Genomic DNA, 21197 nt, shown 5'->3' with positions numbered 1-21197 from the left:
ACAGGACACAGACAAAGCCAGGCTTTATTGGTTCTGCTGTTTGTGGTACAGCTGGTATGTGCAGGGCAATTGCATTAGTGAGCAAAATTGAGGAGCAAAAAGTTTGGACAGCATGGCATCCTTGTCCTTGGGATAGCCTCTCCCCTTGCCTCACAGATAGCAGGTGCTTGTTTGAGATACACCTGCTAACTCCATGTCTGGCAAAAAGGAGATTTTAATGTTACCTGTGTTGCCAGAGTCCCATAAAGATGCCGTAAAGAAAGATTCTATTCCTTAGAAGATTTTTCCTCCCCGCTGCACAGTAGTCCTACAATAGTACTGTGGATTTAGCTTGAAAAATTGAGATGTCTCTTTCTGGTACGACTAATACTTTTTTTTTTTTTTTTTTTTTTAATTTAGTTTGGAATTTTCTTAAGGTAACGCTTACATGAATTGAATCTAAATTTGTGCAGAAATTTACCTCCTACAGAATAGTTCCTGTAAACAGCTGGCTTGTTCCCCAGAATTATCCAGCTTAAAGTGCAATTTTGGACAAGAGAATAATTTTATGCTGCAAGAGGTAAATGTATAACATTTCCATTGAAAATTAACTTGCATTATTTTTTTAAATCCATTTTTATTGGATTTTGTTTAGGAGTAAGTTCAAACGTGAAACTTTACCTCCCAGCATTCCCTAAGTTTAAATGGCTAAATCCATAACTTGTGAAATAGTATTACTGGAGTGTAGATACCTGCACAGTTTGTAAGAAAGCATCCTAAAGCCTGCCAGCAAACAAAAGAATTGTTGGTGATAGGAGACAGAATGAATGAAATCCTACCAGTCCTGGCTTTCTATCCATTGTGCTAGAAGGTGACGGATTTCCATGGGGAAGTTATCATCGTAGAACTGGTCTACCTGCTCCAAAAACTTTATTTCCAGTTGTTGAACTTGACTCCATTGGGACATACTAAAAAGAAAGGAATTAAACATGTTTGCAATTGAAAAAATGAATATGAATTACTAATCCAAACTGCATAAATTGGTTATTTTCATTGTAGTTCTTAAATACTTTGACATTTTACTATGTCTTTCAAAACAGGCGGTACTTGAGTAAATTTAGTCAGTTAAAGGGAAGAGGGAGAAAAGTGAGCAAGGACATTAAAGAAGTTTTGGCTCTTACACGTGAATGAGGTCCCCTGTCAATTCCCTTCCTTTATGTAAATTTTTTGAGATACTTTATGATGCTTTTGAAGTGGCAAAATTTACACACCATCTCTCGTCAAGAGAAGATGTTTAGCATTGTACTTTTCAAACCCAGGTAGAACTATTCTTATTGAAGGGTAGTGGAAAGCAATGATTTTGCTCTCTTCTTGGTGAATTCATACCAATCAAATTTTTCCTAAAGTCATCATGGTTGTGTGTTACTGTGCTATTCCTAAACCCCCATATTTTCTGTTAGGAGAATACTGCTTTACAGCCTAAATCTAGCACATCTCTACTTTAATTGCCACAGAATTATATTTGATGTGCCCTGGGATCTCAGTCCTGGGGCTCAGATCAGTGAGCTCTGCCAACACCCTGATCCCATACCAGAGGTTTTCTTCCATTTCATCTTACCAGAAGACAAAATACATTCAGGGCTAAAGACTGAAGTGGGCCAATACACTATGGATCCAATGGAACATTTTTGATAGAAACTTTTTGTGAAGAAAAGGACAAGATTTCAACAAAATGGACATTTTTGTAGAAAGCTGACCTTTTCATATGTAGCTTTTCTATTTCCAGTTCTGAATTGTAGTTTCAGAATGTCAACAGTTTCAAACAAAGATATCATATTTTAATGCTGTTGTCTTTCATTTTGCATTTTTAAAGTCAAAAGTACTATCTGAATGTTTAATGGAGTCCTGAGCACTTACTCATACAAAAGTAAAAGTGACAGGTTTAGGTTCTCAACAAAGGCTGATAGGATAATTCTGTGTGTGGTATAAAGAACACTGTATATAACATTAGTGGAAACGTGCCCAGTGACATTTCCCTCATCTTTATTACTTCCATTCTGAGAGGAAAAAATATTGCCTGAATATTTACTTTGTTTTTTTTTTTAAATTGCTGAGGAGGAGTTAAGCACAGGGGTGTTTCACTGTCTGTGTTGCTATATTGACAGTTACAAAGAATCCCAAACTTTATTTCTGGTGATTCATACAAGGAATCAAATCATAATGAATTAATAATTTATAGATTAAAATCTGACAATTGTTAAGATTTGGAAGGGACCTCCAGAATCACTGGATCTGACTGTAACTTTTTTCTGAACTCACACTAAGGAAAAAAAGTTCTACCACAAACAGATTTTAAAGTCTGTTCACTTTCAGTGGGAGTTTTTATTGTAAATGCTACTGAATTCTGGTGATTATGATAGCTTAATAAGATTAGTGAGGAAATTTAATATTTTTATCTAAAGTTAAAAAAAAAGGCAAGATTTTGTCCAGCTGCAGCCCCCTTAGGCCTGCCATGTAAGTTGCAGGGATGCTCACATGCATAAACTGTTGCAAAGCACACGGGTGGCGTTTGTCCCTGGGATTTTTTGTGACATGCTCATACAACCCACGTTCCCTTTGTGCAAAAGGTTTTGCAGGGACAGCTGGGAAGGTCGGGCAGTTGTAGCTCATCGTGAATGCCCCCTGAAGGGAACTGAAAGAAAGTTTTCAGGAAAGATGGGCCAACACTGTCTACAAGAGAGGACGAGGGGAATAGACTCAGATTGAAAGGGAGTAGGCTGCGATTAGACATGAAAAAAATTCTTTACTGTAAGGGTGGGAACAGATTGCTAGAGATGTGGACTCCCCATCCCAGGAGGGCATGTTGGATGGGGCTCTGAGCATCCTGGTCTCTAATGCAAGCTGTCCCTGCCCGCGGCAGGGCGTTAGAACATGATCTTTAAGATCCCTTCCACCCCAAACCGCCCTGTCGCTGTAAGCCGCTGCGGGGATGGAGCCGTGTCCAGCCGCACTCCGGACAGCGCAGACCAGCTCCGCTTTTCGGCCGCCCAGGCGCTCTCCCGGCCGCCGAGTTTGCCCTGGAGCCCGCTCCCATCGGCCCCGCCCGTGCCGGGGGTCGGTGCGCGTCCCATCCCATCCCATCCCATCCCATCCCGTCCCATCCCATCCCGTCCCATCCCATCCCATCCCGTCCCGTCCCATCCCAGCCCACCCCACCCCGTCCCGTCCCGTCCCGTCCCGGCGCTCGGAGCGCTGCCCGCCGCACTCGCCTGTGCCGGGTCCGGCCGAGCCCCGCCGCTGCCCCGCCCCGCGGGCTTTAAGCGGCCGCGCCCGCCCCCGGCGCCTTCCTGTGCGTCAGCCCCGGGCCGGCACGGCCCTGCCGGCTCTGTATCGCCGGAGCCCCGGCGCCACAGGTACCTGGGCCGAGCTCAGAGCGTGGAGGAAGTTGATTGTCTTCAGGAAGATGAAAAATACCGAACTCTTTCCCGTTCGTGCTGTCAGGACAGAGGGCTGAGAGACCAAGGGCATCCCTGGGAACTCGGGGTTCCGCTGCTCCCCCAAAAGCCGTGGAGGCATCGGTGTGCCGAGCTCTGCTCGGTGAAGGCCAGTGAAAAGGCAAAGGGCAGTTCTTGGACGAGTTGGGCCACGGAACAAACTCTGCAAACTCTTGTGACTCGAGAATGATCGAGGTTGGACCACACCTCCAAGAACATCGAGTCTAACATTTGGCTAAGCATCACCATATCAACGTGAGACCCACAGTCAATCTGTTTATTCAACACCTCCAGGAATGGTGGCTCCACCACTTCCCACATTCCAATGCTTAGCCGCCCTTTCCATGAAAAAAAATTCTTCCTGATACTCAACCTGAACATCCCCCTGGTGCAGTTTAAGACGAAGTCTCTGCTCAGACCTGCCCTCTGTCGTTTAGGGTTCAGCAAGCATAGGAGGCTGGTTAGTTTAACTGGACCACGTCAGGACAGAGAATTAGTAATCTGAGGACCACCCAGGAAATAACATCGATTAGTAATGTGATTTTGTGTCGTCAGTAGGGGGAACTATTGCACTGTATTTCTTTTAAACAAATATTGGTAACTATTTAATTTCTTTTTACATTAAGCACTCATTTTCTGAGCATCCTTAAGCAACTGCTGTCTGTAATGATGAGAAGACAGGTAGTTCATACCATTGCAACAAAACAAGATAGTAACAGGTTTTCAATCCCCTTTTTGCTTGCTGTTTCTCTGCTTAACCTAGAAAATAATCACTACGGTGGAGTAGTTGATATTAAGACAATACAATGTTTCCTATTATTTGATGGAAGTATCTGTTCAGGCTTGGTTCAGGAGGCCATAACCCAGAAGTTCAGCTCGGTGATCTCAAAATCCAGAGTAATCAGAGGTCATTCTTCATCTGAGGTTTGGAGATCAGTTTATGGGAAGACAGTTCCTGTTCCCTTCTTCCCTTCTTTCTCCCCCTGCACTTCCTGGCAGGTAGAGCAGTGAAGGCAGGTCAGTGGCTGGGATGGAGACCAGCTGTGGAGCCAGCTGTTGGGGGTGCAGGGTGCTGGATGTGAGCCATGGCTGTGGAGGCAAGAGAACAGGGGCATGATCCTCACAGCAAGGGGGCAGGAAAGTGGATGGAGTTTCAGTGAGTCCGGGATCTCTGGGGCTTTGCAGAAGCTGGCTGGAGAAAGAGGAAGGGAAGGGCACTTTGTTTGGGGGAGAGGAACAAAGAGGACTGTGCCCCAAGGGCATTAGAGTTGGATTGTCAAAGGCATTGAGGTGTGGCTGGGCATGGAAAGGCCTGAGGCGTGCAGGGACAGCCTGATGGAGCTGTTTGAGGACCTGGGGTAGGAGAGGAGGGTGTGGAGCAGCAGAGCTGACAGGGTGGGGAGGGCTAAGGGTTCGCTTCTGAGCCTGAAGCATATCTCAGCTCTGTGCTCTTGGACAAGGGTCAGGGCGGTGTTAGCACACTGTGAAGGATGTGGTGGTGTTTGGAGGTTTGAGGGAAACTGCTGTGGAGCAGGACTGAGGTAGGAAAGAGATGGTCTAAGTTAGTTCAGAGAAGCTCTGGAGGAGATATGTGTGGATAGAATCCTGAAAGGATAGCTCAAGGTGTGTGGTGGATACTGCTAATCTAGCACAGGAGGAGGCTGTGAAGGGGGCAGTGCCTGGGCTGAAAGGAGATGTTTAGGGGCAAGGAGTTGGGGCTGACACCCAGTGAGGAGTTCAGTGAGTACAGATTGGGCAGGCCAGGAAAAATTAAAACCACCAGTGGGTTTGATGAGGCAAAGTTAATCTTCATTGTGTAATGTTTTATTCCGCTTCATCGGCGTTTCAGCACTGGTAAGAACAGAGCACAAGAATCAAGTATCTACATTGTGTGAGCTGTTTAAGGGAAGAAAAGGTCTCAAGCAATGGAGAAAGAATTCAGGACATAGTAATCTTCTCATTAAAAGTTCACAAAGTTTTTTCTAGGAACACTGAGCCAATTTATTACTTTGATCTCACTGACCAACCTGTAATCAAGATTACCATCTCTCATGTTTGGTCTCCTGTAATATGCTCCTTGACTAACATTTAATTAGAGTATGTGTCATCTGTCTTTTACATAAAGCAGACATTCAGCTTGTACATGCTCTACATGTGTTATGTCTTGTATCTGAACTGTCCATAACTTTTTTTTCATGCATTCAGAACATGGACTTCTGGTCTCAGTGAGGCAAGTAAACACTGTAATTGTGAGAAGTTGTCCTGCTGACAGTGTAGTTCCTTCTAGTCAGCACAGCATGAATTAGTATTTTTCTGTGCAGGTCACATTCATTACTGTCCTCTCTTTGGAGAAAAAAGAGGGGAACTGTTGTAGGCACACAGTTTGTGGAAATTGGCAGTGGGGCTGTGGCCCAGCCCCATCCCCAGTGGGTTCAGCTGTGCAGGACAGGTGAATGATATTGAAGGTAATGAGAGATGAGTGCCCAGGTGCACTGAGCAACCTCCAAAGATAACAGAGGTCACACAGGGGCACTGCATGCGGGATGAAGGGTATAAAAGGTTCTGCTGTGGCACAATAAAGAGCTGCAGGTGCTTGAAGCCTTCTGAAGTGGTGTTACTTTGTGTGAGCTGATGCTTGAAGCCCTCTTTGGTGTTGGTCATTCTGATAAGGAACAGCAATGTTGATCTAAAGTTAAGTGTTATAATAATCTATTTATGAATGCTGGAAAGAATTATTACTTCTGTGTTTGTATGTAGCTAAAATAATGGCTATTATGCCTAGAAAAAGAGGATTTTGGCTGTTTGGTGCTTCTTAACTGCCAGAATACTTACTGCTTTCCCCTTTCCAGTAATGAATGAACTGTATGTGCAGATCTTTAATCTATATAAAGATACATATCTTGCCCAAATTCAATGTGATATCAACTAGAAAAAAATTAACTTGCTACATGGAGAATAATGAGAAATAAGGAATTATTGAAACCGGTTTTCTCCCACTGACTTGGGTTCAGGTTTCTGCTTTTAGGGTGGGTTTGGCCTTTTGATATTGCAGTCTCTGTCTTTGCTTTTTTTGGTAGGTGCAGGTAGAATGACCACTTGGCAATGCACAAGCAGGTCAGAATGAGTGACCTGAACGTAGAGGACTTCTGTCTTTTTTGCTGCCTGGGCCCTAAGGGAATGTCCATGCCCATCCCTACTGCCAAGAGAAGATCTTCTACCCCAGTTCATAGCAGGTGAGAAGTTCTCTTGAGCTGGGAGAGTCAGAATTTTTATGTCTTATTGTCTGTTATCTTTGAACAACAGGTGTGTTCTTTCGATGCATACCTTTTTCATCACTTTACCTCTTGATGTCATATTTGCAATTTTGCACTGGGTGCTTCAATGTGTATCCTGGGAATACTTGAAGGTTTTTATTCTCAGAAGAAAATATTTGTGTGATTTTGGAGATTTTTTTTTTCTTAAGCAGAAGGAAGCTTGTGCATCTTGTAGACGTTAAGGTAAATGCCACTTGGGGTCCTACAGTCACCATACAAACTGCTACATGGATAAAATTAAGGTAGGAAGAAATGACATGAAAGGTCTCTGTTCCACCGGAGTGGCAGTCTGCCATTGTTTATGGAAAGGACACACACAGAGAAGTGAAGGAAGCCTGGAAAGAAGTGAGGGTGAAGACAGCAGTTTAAAAGAGGCAGGAGAGAAACTCTGGGGGCCTTGTATTAATTACCTTGTAATATAAATAAAGTATTGCGTATGTGGAAAACCACTGTACATAAACTTTGCCTTGTGCCTCTGCTCCAGTCATAATTTTTTAGCAGTTTTCTTTCTTGAAATGTGTGACTGATTTAACCTGCCCTCTTCCTGAATGATACAACGCAAATTTGAGTTTTACTGTTCCTGAATTACCCTACAGTCAGGTTTCCTTTTTTGGTTGTGATTATGTAAATTGTTAGAAATGCTGGTAGTGTTATTTTAACAGGCTTTTTCACTCAGTATAGTCTCTGGGAGCTCAGGAAGCTTTTTCACTTACATGTGAACCCAGAATAAGGCCAGAGTTCCCACACACTTACACAACAGCTTCCCTGACAATTGATAATGATCACTTCTTTGTGCAGATCTTGAAGACTTTAAGATGCGTGGTTTCCAAAGTAGAGTGTGAGAAAGGAGTACCAAATCAGTGTTAGTTGGTGAGTGCTGTGGGTTTTTATATATGTGCCTGTGAGGTAAAATGAAGACCCTTGCTGGTAACTTGGTTAGTAAATAGGTTGGCTGGACAAGAGAAAAGAGAATTTTTTCATAGTTAGCTCACTTGGGATTTGTGCTGTCAGTAGTTGCTCGAGTTCTTACTGGGGTCAAAGGATCATGCATAGTGGTAATTTCTGAGCATATTAAAGAATATTTTAATTTTGTAATCTCTTAGGAGTCCTTGAGTTTTATTAAGCCTGCTAGCATATGCTAATTGTAAAAACCACTTTGTTGCCAAACAATGACTTCCAAATGCAAGGACCAATAATTTTAATATTAGTAGTGTATTATGGACTGAGAAGACAACTTAGTTAATTTAATAATGCATTTTCACAAAAGGAGCAATTAAACTGAAATCTGACCATCTCTGCTTGATAATACTTAGAATACTATATACCAAAGTTACAGGTTTTAACTCTGATGGTACCAAGAGGACTTCTTGATTTATGTTATTCTCTGAAACTCCTTATTTTGGTATTCTTTGTATAACAAAGCACACAACTTCAGAAGTAATGTCAGTGTTTTGCTTGGCCAGGCAATGAGACACCAACAAAACTGAAGCAGTTGTACAGCTGATTGTAATTGTATGGTTGGATCTCACAAGCAAGATTGCAATCCCACACCTGTTATGGACCCATTGTCTTCCTTATGGGCTGCACAAGAAGTGGTATTTGATTTGATTCTTCTGTTCTTGACCAGCCTTCTATAAAAAAACCCAGGTCAGATGAGATTTTATTTCTGTAGACATGCTTTTTTTCTGGATCGCAGCTTCTCAGCATGTCATAGATAAGGACCTTTGTGGTGGAAAATTTAGCTGCAAATGGCATATTCCCTGTTCAGTGTAATTCCCACAGCAGCAGGGAAGGAGGAGCATTATGGATGAGTGTAGCCATCCTTTATTTATTTTGAAAATGCCTGAATTTCCTAGTAGCTTTTTATAGTATGTTTCAAAATTTTCAGGTGAAGCAATTTTTTTAGTCCAATCAGTTCATACCAGAAACAAAAATTATTCAATTCCTGTTTGTTTGGGATGACAAAAATAACTGAGACTGTATGTAGAAATTTAATGTTGCAAGTTGTTCTATTTATGCAAGCAATACTTGTATTGTTCCTTTGCCTTCACAAGGAGAAAAAAAAGTGATTTCTATGGCTGGCTAACATGAGGTGAAATGCCAGTTCATGAGAAAGCTTGTGGCCACAAAAGGACATGAGTAAAACAAAAGCTCAATTCTATCATCAGTTTGTGGTTATCAAGTTCTTGTCTTGTGCTGCCCCTGAAATTGCTCTGGTCATGAGGCTCCTGTAGAGTGGAATGGATGTTCTTCTATTTTTCCTGGAGAAACAGATTTGAGATTTAAGGAGACCATTTGCTTATTCACTGCTGCCTGACCACTCAGACAGTCCAGCATGAGAATCCAAGGATTTTGTGCTTAACAGGAAGGAGTTATGACGTCTGATATAAACAGAAGGAATCAAAGCCCAGTTATCTTCCTAGTAAAAGCTGAGGGCCTTTGTCTTTGGGCATAATGATGCTTTCATTCCTGGTCTGGGTAAAGTGGCATAGCTTTAGCTGTGGGAGAAAGTACATCCTCCCTCTGCAGTTTCAGGATTGCAGGAGTCTGCTGGGAGAGGAAAAGACAGAATACGTCTGGGTTCCCTCAGTATGGTTGGGAAATTACAGCAGGCCTTTGATTCCTGCTGAGTGCTTTAAATACTGACTTCATGATTTATTTGCAATGCATTGCATGAATTTGAAGGGAAGGGTGATGTTTGCAGCAGGAAATCCTCCCTGAGACTGGAGTGTGCTGTGTTGTTTGAGATGTGCTCTGGGTTAGAGCATGATGAGATTCCCAAATTGGAGAGTCCCAAGTCAGAACAGGGCTGGGGCTGAAGTGGGCAGCAGGCTCTGAACAAAGCTGGGTGTGGGCAGCACGACTTGAGTGGCGTCACCTGGACACCCACAAATTCTGGATGTGTGAAAGACTGCAAAGAAATTCTGGAGATGTGTTCCTCAGCTTGGCTCCTAAACACTGCCCAGATTTCATTTTAGGTGCATTTAGGATTTTGTCTTGACTTAAAAATGAGGTTTGTGTTGCTATGCTGCCTTGTGGTAGGCAGCCAGCTCCTGCCTTGCTGCTGCTCTGTGCATGTGGCTGTGTTGGGTGCATGGGTCACAGGAAGGAGCTGCTCGAGTATTTCTGCATCTCTCTTTGTCAGGCCTTTGTGTGCAGGGCAGCATCCCAGCAAGCAGTCTGCTCCTAGATTCCCACTGGTTAACAGGAATTGAACCAGGGCCTTTCCTCTTCCACCCTAAGTGTCTGCTAAAGTAAATGCAGCCAAAATATGAAAATGGTGGTACTATGTATGTACTGTGTTAAAATATAAACCAAAAATCCCTTATTTCCTAATGCCCTTTGGATATTTTATCCTTTCTAATACTTAATGACATATATTTATCACAACTCTTGATGCTTGGAACACAGAATAAATAAATCCTTTTGGTATCATTTGTATAATTGGTTCTAAAACCAACATGAGTGGAAAATCTGTGATCTCAATTTTCCTCCTCTCTTCTAGTTCAGGGTCCTCTAGCATCAGTCTGGTGAGAATCTGCAAGTGACATTTTCAGACAGCCAACATTGATGTTGAGATCATCTAGACCAAGGTTTTTTTATGGCCTGCTAAACTTCTTGGAAAAAAATCTGAGAACTGCCTAACCTCTTTGAGAGAAAAATGAAGCACAAATGCATTGTGGAGTGCTGCCACAGTAATTATCATTTGCAATCAAAATAATGAGGCAAAGCTTTTGAATTACTGTTTTCCAGCACTGATTTTGTTTAGCTCTTTCCATACCAAGGAAGATGCAGATATCTTCTAGAAACATCTACTCTGAGTAGTGTTTGCATGTTTTGCAAACTGCTGAGTGAAGGTTTATGACCTACTTGTGACCTGAGAAGTGCTGCACCAACAGAGGAGTGCAGATAAACTACACCACTAGAACTATCTTTTGTCAAAAAAGAAACCACTGGGTTCTCTGAACTCTTGAGAACTGAGCAAGAGGTTCTCAGTTAAACTCTTGTGGTATTTTTTTTTTAACTTTGTTTTACAAACCCTCTCTTGCTGTCATTTAAGGTGCTTTTTATTGAGAAGGAAGTAACCTAATGCTGTATATGAACATGCAGCACTGGGAGGTGCAGGGCGTTGAGTGAGGCAAAAAGGAGAGATTATTGAAGGTTGAAGTATATTTGTAGCACATGGCCCAGTTTTCAGCTTCTTCCCCTGATGCCCTAGAAATAAAAGAGGCAGCTGAGGGGTTTTGCCCAGCCTGCCTGCCATTGCTGGGAGAGATGGGTGCCCAGTGGCTCTGTGGCTGGCACAGCTGTGGGCACCTGAGCCCTGGGGTGCCTCAGAAGGGACCTGCACAACCCCTCGATGGAGGGAGGCACAGCTGGAGTCTGTGTGCTGCACACTTTGAAGGCTGTGTCTAATAAAGTGCTGTTTCCTTTGTGTACAAGTGTTTTTTTCTTTAAATAGAGGTTGTTGGAGCCAGAAGAGTAAGTGTAGTCCTGTAACCAGGGGACTGTGCTGCCTGAGGAAGTCGGTGATCTCTGCCCCTTGGTGGCTCCAGTGTCACCAGCTACGAGGGAAAGCTGTACATATAAAAATAATTTAAAAACTCCATTTCTTAGTATTTAAAGAATAATTAGCAATAGAAATTAATTATGCATGCAAACTTAAATGGCCATCCTCAGCTGATGAGGACAATCTTGATGCATACTGTTAAGTTTTGCATGCTTCTGCAGTTAGATTTGAATCTTCTGTCTCGAGCTCACTGCCAGTGTTGTGTAAATCATACCATATGTTAGGCATCTTCAAAAGGAAACTGAACAAACCACACAGTAATTAAAGTGGGTTTTTTGAAAAATCAGACTTTTTTGCTTATTTGAAGATTTGTTTTGCAGTTCTGCTGAGAACAAGTATCTTTACATTGCTATGTGGACTGCATGTCTTTTTCTCAATAGGAGAATAATTTTTCTGAATAAATGCAGAATCTGTGGTCTTTGTGCCATACCCATTAGCATTAAGAGGGGAAACAACTCTGAAGGGAATTCCCAAATTCAGCATATTATAGCTAGAGGACAGCAAAGCCTGCTGCTGTCTCAAAACTCTTCCTGTTTCATCAGTCTGAAAAGATATGTGTATTGATAAGTTTAATGAGGCTCTCGCATTACAGGAGGCTGTGTGCTGTTGTGGGACTTGTTGTGGTAACTTGGAGGTGGCAGCATTTTCACGAATGCATTTGTTTTCAAGCAGTGTGGTTATGTTGCTGAGTTCACCAAGATAAACACTGTGTTGTCCATGTGGCTTTCTTTACCAAAACCTAGTGTTGTGCAAGGTAGCAAGTAATTAGCAAGGAGGCAGCTATAAAGAGTTATCCTGATGTAATTACCAAAATTAAAATAACTGTGTTGCCATTCAAAAAGATCCTGTTGAGAAAGACAGCGCCTAAAATTAGGCTCTGCCTCACTATGGAAAGGAAATAGATACTGAGTCACAGAATGATTTGGTTTGCAAGGGGCACTAAAGACCATCTAGCTCCAATATCCTGCCATGGGCAGGGATGACTTGCATGAGACCAGGTTACTCAGAGCTCCAGCCAACCTGACTTTGAACACTACCAGGGATGGGGCATCCACAGCTTCTCTGAGCAGTGTGATCCAGCATCTCACTGCCCTCACAGTGAAGAATTTTTTTTTTACTATCTCATCTATATCTACCATCTTTCAGTTTGAACCTCTTACCCCTCATCCTATCACTACACTCCCTGATAAGGAGTCTCTCCCCATCTATTCTGTGGGCCCCCATCAGTGCTGGCAGGCTGCTCCAGCCTTTTCTTCTCTAGGCTAAACAACCCCAGCTCTCTCTGCCTGTCCTTGTAGAGAAAATGCTCCAGCCCCCTGATCATCTTTGGGCACTCCTCTGGACCTATTTCACATAGCTTTTTTCCAGACCAGATTTTCCTTCCATAGCTGCTTCTACTTGCCTAAACATTGGCTTCCTCCTCTGCCAGCTGGGTAGGACATGGTGGATCTCTTGAAATGAAGCCAAAGTAAGGGGTGTTATGGGATGTGTTTAATTCCAGCATGTTGTAAAGCAAGTTGTGTCTCGCCCTGAGATTCAGACTATCCAAGGAGTTGTTGTCCATGAAAACATGAGATCAGTATTCATCCCACCAGTTTTAAATAGCCTTTCTGAACATGGAAAATTGGTTAAATAGAATGCTGCTTGGAAAAGGTGCTTCAAGCAGTCCAGGAGCAAAGGCAAGATTCAAATTGCAGAAGCCCATTTCTTTCACCAGCATTCAGGTTTGTCTATGTCTATACAGACGTAGACTACTCCAGAGCAGTGAGGTTGTGCATAAGTCCTGCAAAACTGAAGTATTAGATTAATACATAATGAACTTCATTTCAGTAAAATTTCCCTCTTGTAGTCATTCTTTCCCATCCATCCTATAGCCAGCCTTAGGACTATTGCCACTTTGAAAATCTGTGTGTGGTGATGATGCCTAGAGGCCCTGGCTGTATTTGGTAAGCCCTGTATGCATGTCTCAACCCAGGTGTGCACTATTCAGAGGGTGTGCAGTTGAATAAACACTAGAAATGCAGAACAGGGAATAGAAGGTGGGAGCAGAGCAAAGATCAGTAGTAGCAATTTGAAGCAGTGGTCAAGCTGCTCAGCTGAATCTCTTAATCAAATTTGAGGCAAAGCCCCTTAGGGTGGAGCTTTTGGTGGCTCCATTTCTCTATCTGTAAATTGCATGTGGCTATATCCATCTGGAAAGTGTTTCCTTGCAAAGTTCTTGGTTTTGCATAAGAATGCCATTGTGATGGCACAGACATTATTTTTGTTATTAGGAGCTTATAGTATGATTAGAACTGTCTTACCAACCTTTTTTTTTAAAGGAGATGGTGTTATTAAAATCATCATAATATTAAAAAAAGGATATCTGGGTACACAATAGGTAATTTTAAAGATCACCTCTATCTTTATCTGTTAACTTGTGTTCTTTCCTTCTTTATTTGGATCCCTGTTACTCTTTTTGGTTTTTTGCAGAGGTGTGCTGTGGCCCTGGATCCCAAACAGCGTGGGTTTCTATTGAAATTGACATTCTGGGATATTATATGTAATAAACCAAGGGAATACTGGTGAGATGAGAGCAACAAATGACTGTAGGTGTAATATGGCAGGTTTAGTACTAGAAATGTTTACGGGCATCTTCTAGACTAGGTTATTTATTATTTTTTGTGTTCACACTGTAGTTTCTACTCAATGATTTGTCTCTCTTGGATTCCAAGAGTTCAAGCCTTAATAAACTAAGACATTCAAAAAAGTTATGGATTTGAATCCTGTTAAAATTAGCATTGAAACAAACTCCTTGTGCAGAGTTTTCTTAATACTTCTGTGTAATCTTAACAATTAAGTTTTTCCTGCTTCTTCCCCATTGACCTTGACTATATGGAAAGTATCTTTGAAATATATGTTTAAAACAGGATTTACAGTCAGGAGCAGACACCCACATATGCCCATCATCTGGAATTTAATACTTCCATGACAAAACAGGGTGTAGCATAAATCTGTTTGGATATTGTACTTTAATTGAGCAAGAGCTGCTTGTAGAAACACTGGTCAGGTTGTGTTGGGCTTTTTTTCATAAGGGAAAAGATGATGCAAGTGCAAATTGTTGTAATGCTGAAATACTGTAGGTGTAGTTTCAATAGAAGAGTAATACAGTCAGGGCTAATGTCTCTGATATGTCATCCTGCTGGTTATTTGAAGGTAGTGAAATACCATTTCATTGCACACGTTAAAACTTGCCACTATATTGTTTAACTACTATCAGATGAATATTTAAAGGAAATATTAAAAAACCCCAAAGGCTTATTTTTCAGAACTTTGTCAAACTATGCTCACCCAGAAATTGTGCCTGAATTCCCTTTAAATTCTCTTGAAGTTCAATAAGAGAAAGTTTGTCAGGATTTTGAGGTATGCTGTATCTTTATACAGCTCAGCTCAGAAGTGTGGCTTGGAGGCATCCTGAAGTCCATTGCCTATCTTGGTGCTGCTCCTCAGCAAGAATTGATCTAGCCTGGTACCATGGCACAACTGTGTCTTTCAGTGCTGCGCTGCAAGGCAGTAAAAAGGCTGTGCAAGCCTTTTTATGAGCAGGTAGTCTTATTTGCAGTAAAATCACTTCTTACAGAGCCGTGTAGTGAAATAACGAAGTCACAAATCTGCAGGTATGTCAAAATGAGAGCGGTGACTAGCCCTCTGCTATAGGAGTGTTTGCAGTATAATATTGAGCTTCTCAGCAGGGACTCCTAAACTGGGAAAACCCACACATACAGTATGGTATTTATAAATCTAGGCAATGTCGAAGTTCCTGTTGTGGAATGGAAAGTGCGGGATTTGTGAAATTACGTTATTGCTGTGAAGCCTGGTAATGGCTTTTTCTTGTTTCTCTTCCTTCATCACTACTCTAAACGCCCTGAGCTATCTGTATAATTATTTCAGGCAGCAATCCACATTGTTAGCTTATTTCCCCTGGGTATGTTTGGTGCATTTTTGAAAGTCGATTTAAAAATTGCATGGATCCATTTGGAAGGAACACAGCAGTTTCCATTCAGCTTTGCTTTATGGGTGTCTCTAGCAGTCTGGATTACCAGAGGCACACAGCTTCTTGGAAGCCTGCTGTGGAGTGGTAGAGCACAGCCCCACAGGAAAAGGTGGTGTTGACACATCATAGCTCTGGTATTTGATGCTCCAGGTGAAGAATTGCAAGATCCGGAAAATAAAATCGCGTACAAGTAATACCTGCACTTAGTCACTGAGTCTGTATAGGCAGGTACCACTGCTTTCACTTCATGCATTTGCAGGTGATTGAGCAAGGCAATGAGCACAGCCAGCAATGTCACATTTTCAGATGTTAAATTTACTTAAACTTTAGTTGAGATTGAGCCTCTGATTTTTCTTGCCATTAAATAAAAGCACCTGGAGATTAGAAAGCTGGGTAAAAGCTGATTTACAGATTTTGTATTTTTCAAACCAGAGCCAGTTGAAGTGATCATCTCAAATCTGAAAAGGTCAAGGCTGCACAGTGTGCTGAGCTCTGTAAATGGCAACTCAGTGGCAGTGGCAACTGGTGAGCACCCTCCTGGACCTCTCTGTGCCCTGCAGTGTGAGCAGTAGCTACAAAGATCCTGGACTGTGCCCAGTGGCTTGTGTCACAGCAGCACAGCTCCTTGGCCACATCTCGCCCAAAGGCTTGGAGAGCAATTCCCTAAATCCTGGGAACACTTGTGTTCTGCCTTGTTGACTCTTACAACTGCTGAGCTGCTTCCCTCGCACCTTTGTTTCCTCCTTTCCCAGCTACAAGCTCTGAATCCAAAAATGTGGCATCATTAGAGATGTTCCTGCCAGAGCTACTGTCCCTTGAAGCTTTGCCATTTGTAAGGACAAGTCCTGTTCCATACTGGGTTCAGAGAGAGAAGTTCTCTGAACAGCTGCTCTCATCTTACCAATCCTCAAACACTTCTCCCAGCATGAACTGGGAGAATTAGCCAAAAACCTTCCCCCTGTTGCTGTTGTGTGCATTTCCATTTGAAATTGCAGCTCCCTGGTGCTTCTGTCTCATGTCACACCTTGCTAGGGAACAGGTGCTGGTTTCTTTCTTTCCTCTCAATTACTCAGGTGCTTGTTCTAAAGGCCACCATGGTGGTACCATTCAGATGCTCTCCTCTCCCTTAAATGCCTCTACAGCTGGTGGATGCATTGATCTGCATTTTCATATCAGGATTTCTAATGGATTTTTCATATCTCTTTCACCATGGCCTCAGCATTTAGCTTGGGTCTTACCCCTTACTAAAACCAGAAGAACTTTTTTCATCTTCTACCAAGGTAAAGTGATTTAACATCAGGCTTTTTTCTTCATTTGTTAAAACTCTTCTTGTGATAGCTGTGGAAATGCTGTTATGACTGAGCAGAAAACATAGGTAAATACATTTTCAGTCCAGATATCTGCGCTGTGTTGTTCAGCTACTACTCTAGAAGACTTGTTCTGATTTTGATTAAACTTTGTTTAATTTTAGAAGGAAATGTTTTACTGTGATTGAATTGTTATAATACAAAATTGCCTCAATCAATAAGTAAGAGGAGGATTCAGGAGCTCTGCCTACTGTGTGTATTGCAATGTGCTAAATGCAAGAAATTGTCCTCTTTATTTGGTTTACATTTCCTGCAGACACTTGAAGTACAGACCACCTCAACTGTTTATCCAGGGTAAAGCTGTTGTATCACTGCCTTGCCTGAGGAAAGAGATAAGACTGCACTTTAAAAATATGTGATGATTACTTAATCTTACAAAAGAACATAAGCAAGCCTCCTGCTGGCCAAGTGTGAGGAACTCCATAGAAATATTTGATTTGATCTTGCGTGTGGTGTAGATGATATTACTGCTGAAATTGGCATCCAGCTTTCTGCTAAATTCCTGCACAACTCAAAAAATCTGTGCATGAACACAGTCAAGGCTAGCAGACTATACAGTTGAACACTTCTGCTGATTTACAGGATTCTAACTCTTGATCAAGATGTGTGACATCTCAGATAATGCCAAATGTCTTGCTAATTTACTGTCAGATGAACACAGACTTCACAAGGATTATTGCTTAGTTTTCACAGTACCTTGTGTGTTTGACAAACATCCAATCTATGGACCTTGGGATGCTCTCAGTTTGCCTCTCTAGTGGCTTGGGTTGACTTTGAACTTCAGAGAAACAAGTCTTCCTTTGTGTGCAGATGGTGGAAAGATTTTACTGTTTGGTCCACTCAGGCTTGTACATTTAGTGAAAAATATGAGGTCTTCATATTTACAAAGGTACCTATTTTAAAGCCATTTGTTGAACCAAGGGAAGTTTTGTGGGAAATTGAATTTCATTGCATTGCCATGTTGAGGGTAGACTGACTCGTGGGTGTTAAAATTTTGGATGTGTTTGTAATTCAGATAGAGTTGTAATCCAGACTTGTATGATCCCATTGGGACAGAGGTGATGTGATTTCTTCTGATAAATGAGACATCTAAATAGAGCCTGCTTTTGAGGAATACATAGCACCAGAGGATACTGCAGGTGTAAAGCCACACACTCCTGCAGCTCATGCCAAGTAATGCTTCTTAAATGATACACTGGGGCGCTATTTTATGTAACTTGCCATCAGATGATATAAATTCTCTGACAGCTCCTAACTACACTGAAGCAAGCATTCTTGGAGTAGGTTGCAGTACTGGAGCCAAGCAGTTAATCAGGTGTAACATGAAGTTTTGAGTGATTTACTGCCTGCTGGTAGCTTGTACTGGGACTGTGTTGTCCTTCTGTATGTACTGTATAATAGTTTTAAGCTGTCCTTAGACAGGACCCTATTGTGAACAGGCTGTCTGGCTTAACTGGGATGTCCTGTAAAAATATGTTAATAAAAACTAAAGTAAATTTAAAGGATCCTATTCCTACTATTTCTGTTTCCCAAACTATTCCCCCCAGTAACATACAGGCCATACTCTTAACTCTTGCTGTGCTGATGCCTTGCTAAGTCCTGCTAGAGTAGTAATTCTTGTTTCAAAGCTGATAAATCATTGTATACCCTCTCATCTGGCTGCTGCTGTGCCTGAATTCTCTGCTGCTGTGGCTTGCACAGTGCAGAGGTTACTAGAGAAATAAAGTTTGGGATCAAGGGGGTCATGCAAATCTATGAAGGCTTAATTTATTTCATGTCCCTTTTTGTCTCTGCTTATTCAGGTCTGTGGGGTAAGTTCTGAAGTAATGCTTTATTTAAGTATTTAAGTTAGAGGAGTTTTTAAAACAAGGTAACTTGTGTTTGATACCTGCATTTGTCTGGTCCTTGTAACCTGAAGCTAGCAGGTCATGGTACAGCAGTAAACCCTTCATGGGGTGCAATTTTCAGAAGGATATGCTGAAAACATCATTCATTTGGAAAACTTTTACCAGACTTTCTGCCTGGGGACAGATCCTGAAAATGTGAGTTCTTGCAGAGTGAGGTGTTCTTTAAACAGAAAGATGCACTCTGGGTTTAGACATGCTGAAATTTTTAAGGAAACAGATGCAGAGAGGTGCATACTGAGGAGCTTATCAGAGAAACCACTGCATTTTATAGGTGGGGTGAGACACTCAGAGGAGACAGCGACCTGCATGAAGGGCTCTTGTTTCCCGACCTACCTGCAGTTCCTGGAGGACCAACACCTCAGAAGGATTGCAAACAGTAGCAGTAAGCAGAGAATGATACTTTGGAGGGATTTCTAGTTTCTTTTCTTCTCACCCTGGAGCTCTGCAAAGTACAAATCCTCTGGAATATAGCTACCAGGATTTTAGCAGGACCTCAAAGGGACCTGCTGGCAGCTCTAGAGAAGTGCATCAATCCCAGTTTAAAATAGCCCCCTCCCACCCCAGCCATTTTTTAAAAATAGAAAATTGTGATGTCCTTCCTTTTGTGAATTAATATGTCATTTTGAATGTAAAGCAGGCATCAAATATTTTTAGTAAGGATTTGAATTGCCCCCATAGTTGGAAACAATAGTTGTGTGTTGGGTGGTGGTTTGGGGAGGGAGGAGGGTTGTGTGTGTGCAGCTGTTCACAGTCATTAAAAAGTGACCTGAGCCCCCCTGAGAGCAAGCCTGGCATTAACTGTAAATTGATATACCGGGTCTCAAACACTAATTTCAGATTTCTGCATGGCAGGGTTTTGCTAAATGTTCGTATTCTAGGTATTCTGGTTAACTAATCTTTCATGTACTTTTAAAAATAGACTGCACGGCAAGTGATCAGCTGTTGGTACAACTTAATAATTGAAGAGTTAATCCTTCAAATCTGAAACAGAAGAATGAACTCCCCTGATGTATTTCCAGCATAGCAGTTAATTTAAATTTTATCTTAAAATAAGGAAATACAGTTTTGATTTTTATCTTACTAAAGGAAAAATTTTCTTGGTTGATTTTTAAATTAAGGAATTTGTTGTCTTCGCTCTGGTAAATGTTTATCACAGAATGCTACAGGACCTACTATTGTGATTGTGCTGCTTGAAGTTTTAGCAGAGCTTGGAGAAAAAAATTGGCAGACGAAAAGATGGTGGGTCCTGATTTAGAAAGAAGCTTGCAAGCAAATGTTCCATGATGCAAATGCTGCTTCCTTAGTTCTGGCTTTTTTTTTTTTTATTATTCCCCTTGATGTGAGTAATATAAAGTTGCTGCAGTGAACTTTAAAAGATGGGTGTGGCGGGTGTGTTCTAGGCATGGTAACAAAACTGAAGTTACTTGACCAAGACAGGGTAGCTGGGCATCTGAGGTAAGGTGTTTGCAGGGAGACAATTCCCGAAAAATCCCAGACACTGTGCCTCAGTGTTGCAGTGAGACAAAGCAGAGGTGTTTAACTCCCCTAACAGGGATGGTGCTTGTGCGGGGCTGAGACTCAGCAGCAGAGCAATTCATCAGGAAAAAATTAACAGCTTGAGGTGGCGGAGAGCTACGAGGAGCTAAATGCTCCAGACAGCCTGAAGATGGTGGCAGCTGTCTGGCTGGTGAGCCTGGCTCCGTAGCTTGCCTGTGTTTGCAGTTGCTTGAGTGCTGCCATGTGAAAAAGAGCTGCCAGAAAGATTTGGAGGATAAAAATCCGTATTCTTGAGTTCATGGGAGTGCTTTTTTTTTTTTTTTTTTTTTTTTTTTTTTTTTTTTTTTTAAGCCCACAGTTATTATTTCTTTTGATTCCTGTGGATAGGATAAGTTCCAATGGCTCTGGAAGGAGCTGTGCAGGACAGTGTTCACCTCTTTTCAGTGGGAATATAGAGCTGATGGGTTCGTGTGTACCTTTTGTGTCTGCTTATGAGATGATTATATTATTAATTTTTTTATGCTTTTTTTGGCTGTTAGCTTAATGAAAACACAAGGAACAGAACATAATTTTTGCCATCTAACTGTGTTCAAGGTGACAATATCAAAAGCAATCATGCAACATTTACATTGCATGTAAATGAGTATTAATGAACTTTGATGTGAAATGCAGCCAAATTAATTGTTTTCAGTAAAAAAGGCTCTTGCTTTCCCTTAACTTTTTTTTATTTTTCAGCTCCTGTCTGCACCAGTTTTTATGGGAGTTGCACAACTTATTTCCAGCAATGTAAAGGTGAATGTTTTCCTGTTCATGTAGAAAGGTGACAAACCATGGCCCTCACAATACCATGTATTCACTCAAATGTGTTGGTCATGGTAGTCATGTCTTGCAAAACTTTTTGCCCTAACTTGTCTCTAAATTTTTCATTGTTGCAGTTCAGATTCATCATTTGTTTCCCTCCCCAAGCCAGTGAGATTCAGGAAGGAGTCACGGCAGAAGGTTAAAACCTGTTGAATAACTTGGTATTTAAGCTGCG

The 21197-nt window shown here is 41.8% G+C and overlaps 1 protein-coding gene across 2 annotated transcripts in view; it reads right to left on the bottom strand.

The window, feature by feature from the left end:
* STAT4 (signal transducer and activator of transcription 4) overlaps positions 1 to 3358 on the bottom strand; it is a 42966-nt gene extending 39608 nt beyond the window's left edge. For both annotated transcript variants that reach the window (XM_021531373.3, XM_085585286.1), the window contains exons 1-2: positions 3249 to 3358; positions 819 to 947 (exon numbers count right to left, since the gene is read on the bottom strand). In XM_021531373.3, the coding sequence (XP_021387048.1) occupies positions 819 to 946 (128 nt within the window). In that variant the 5' untranslated portion in view covers position 947; positions 3249 to 3358. The remainder of the gene's footprint in view (positions 1 to 818; positions 948 to 3248) is intronic.
* Positions 3359 to 21197: the final 17839 nt, after the last annotated feature.

This window comes from Lonchura striata, chromosome 7 (assembly GCF_050655825.1).
Source record: "Lonchura striata isolate lonStrDom1 chromosome 7, ASM5065582v1, whole genome shotgun sequence".
NCBI classification, from domain to species: Eukaryota; Metazoa; Chordata; class Aves; order Passeriformes; family Estrildidae; genus Lonchura; species Lonchura striata.
Note: the sequence above shows the minus strand (reverse complement) of the source record. Positions and strands in the feature narration are given on the sequence as shown.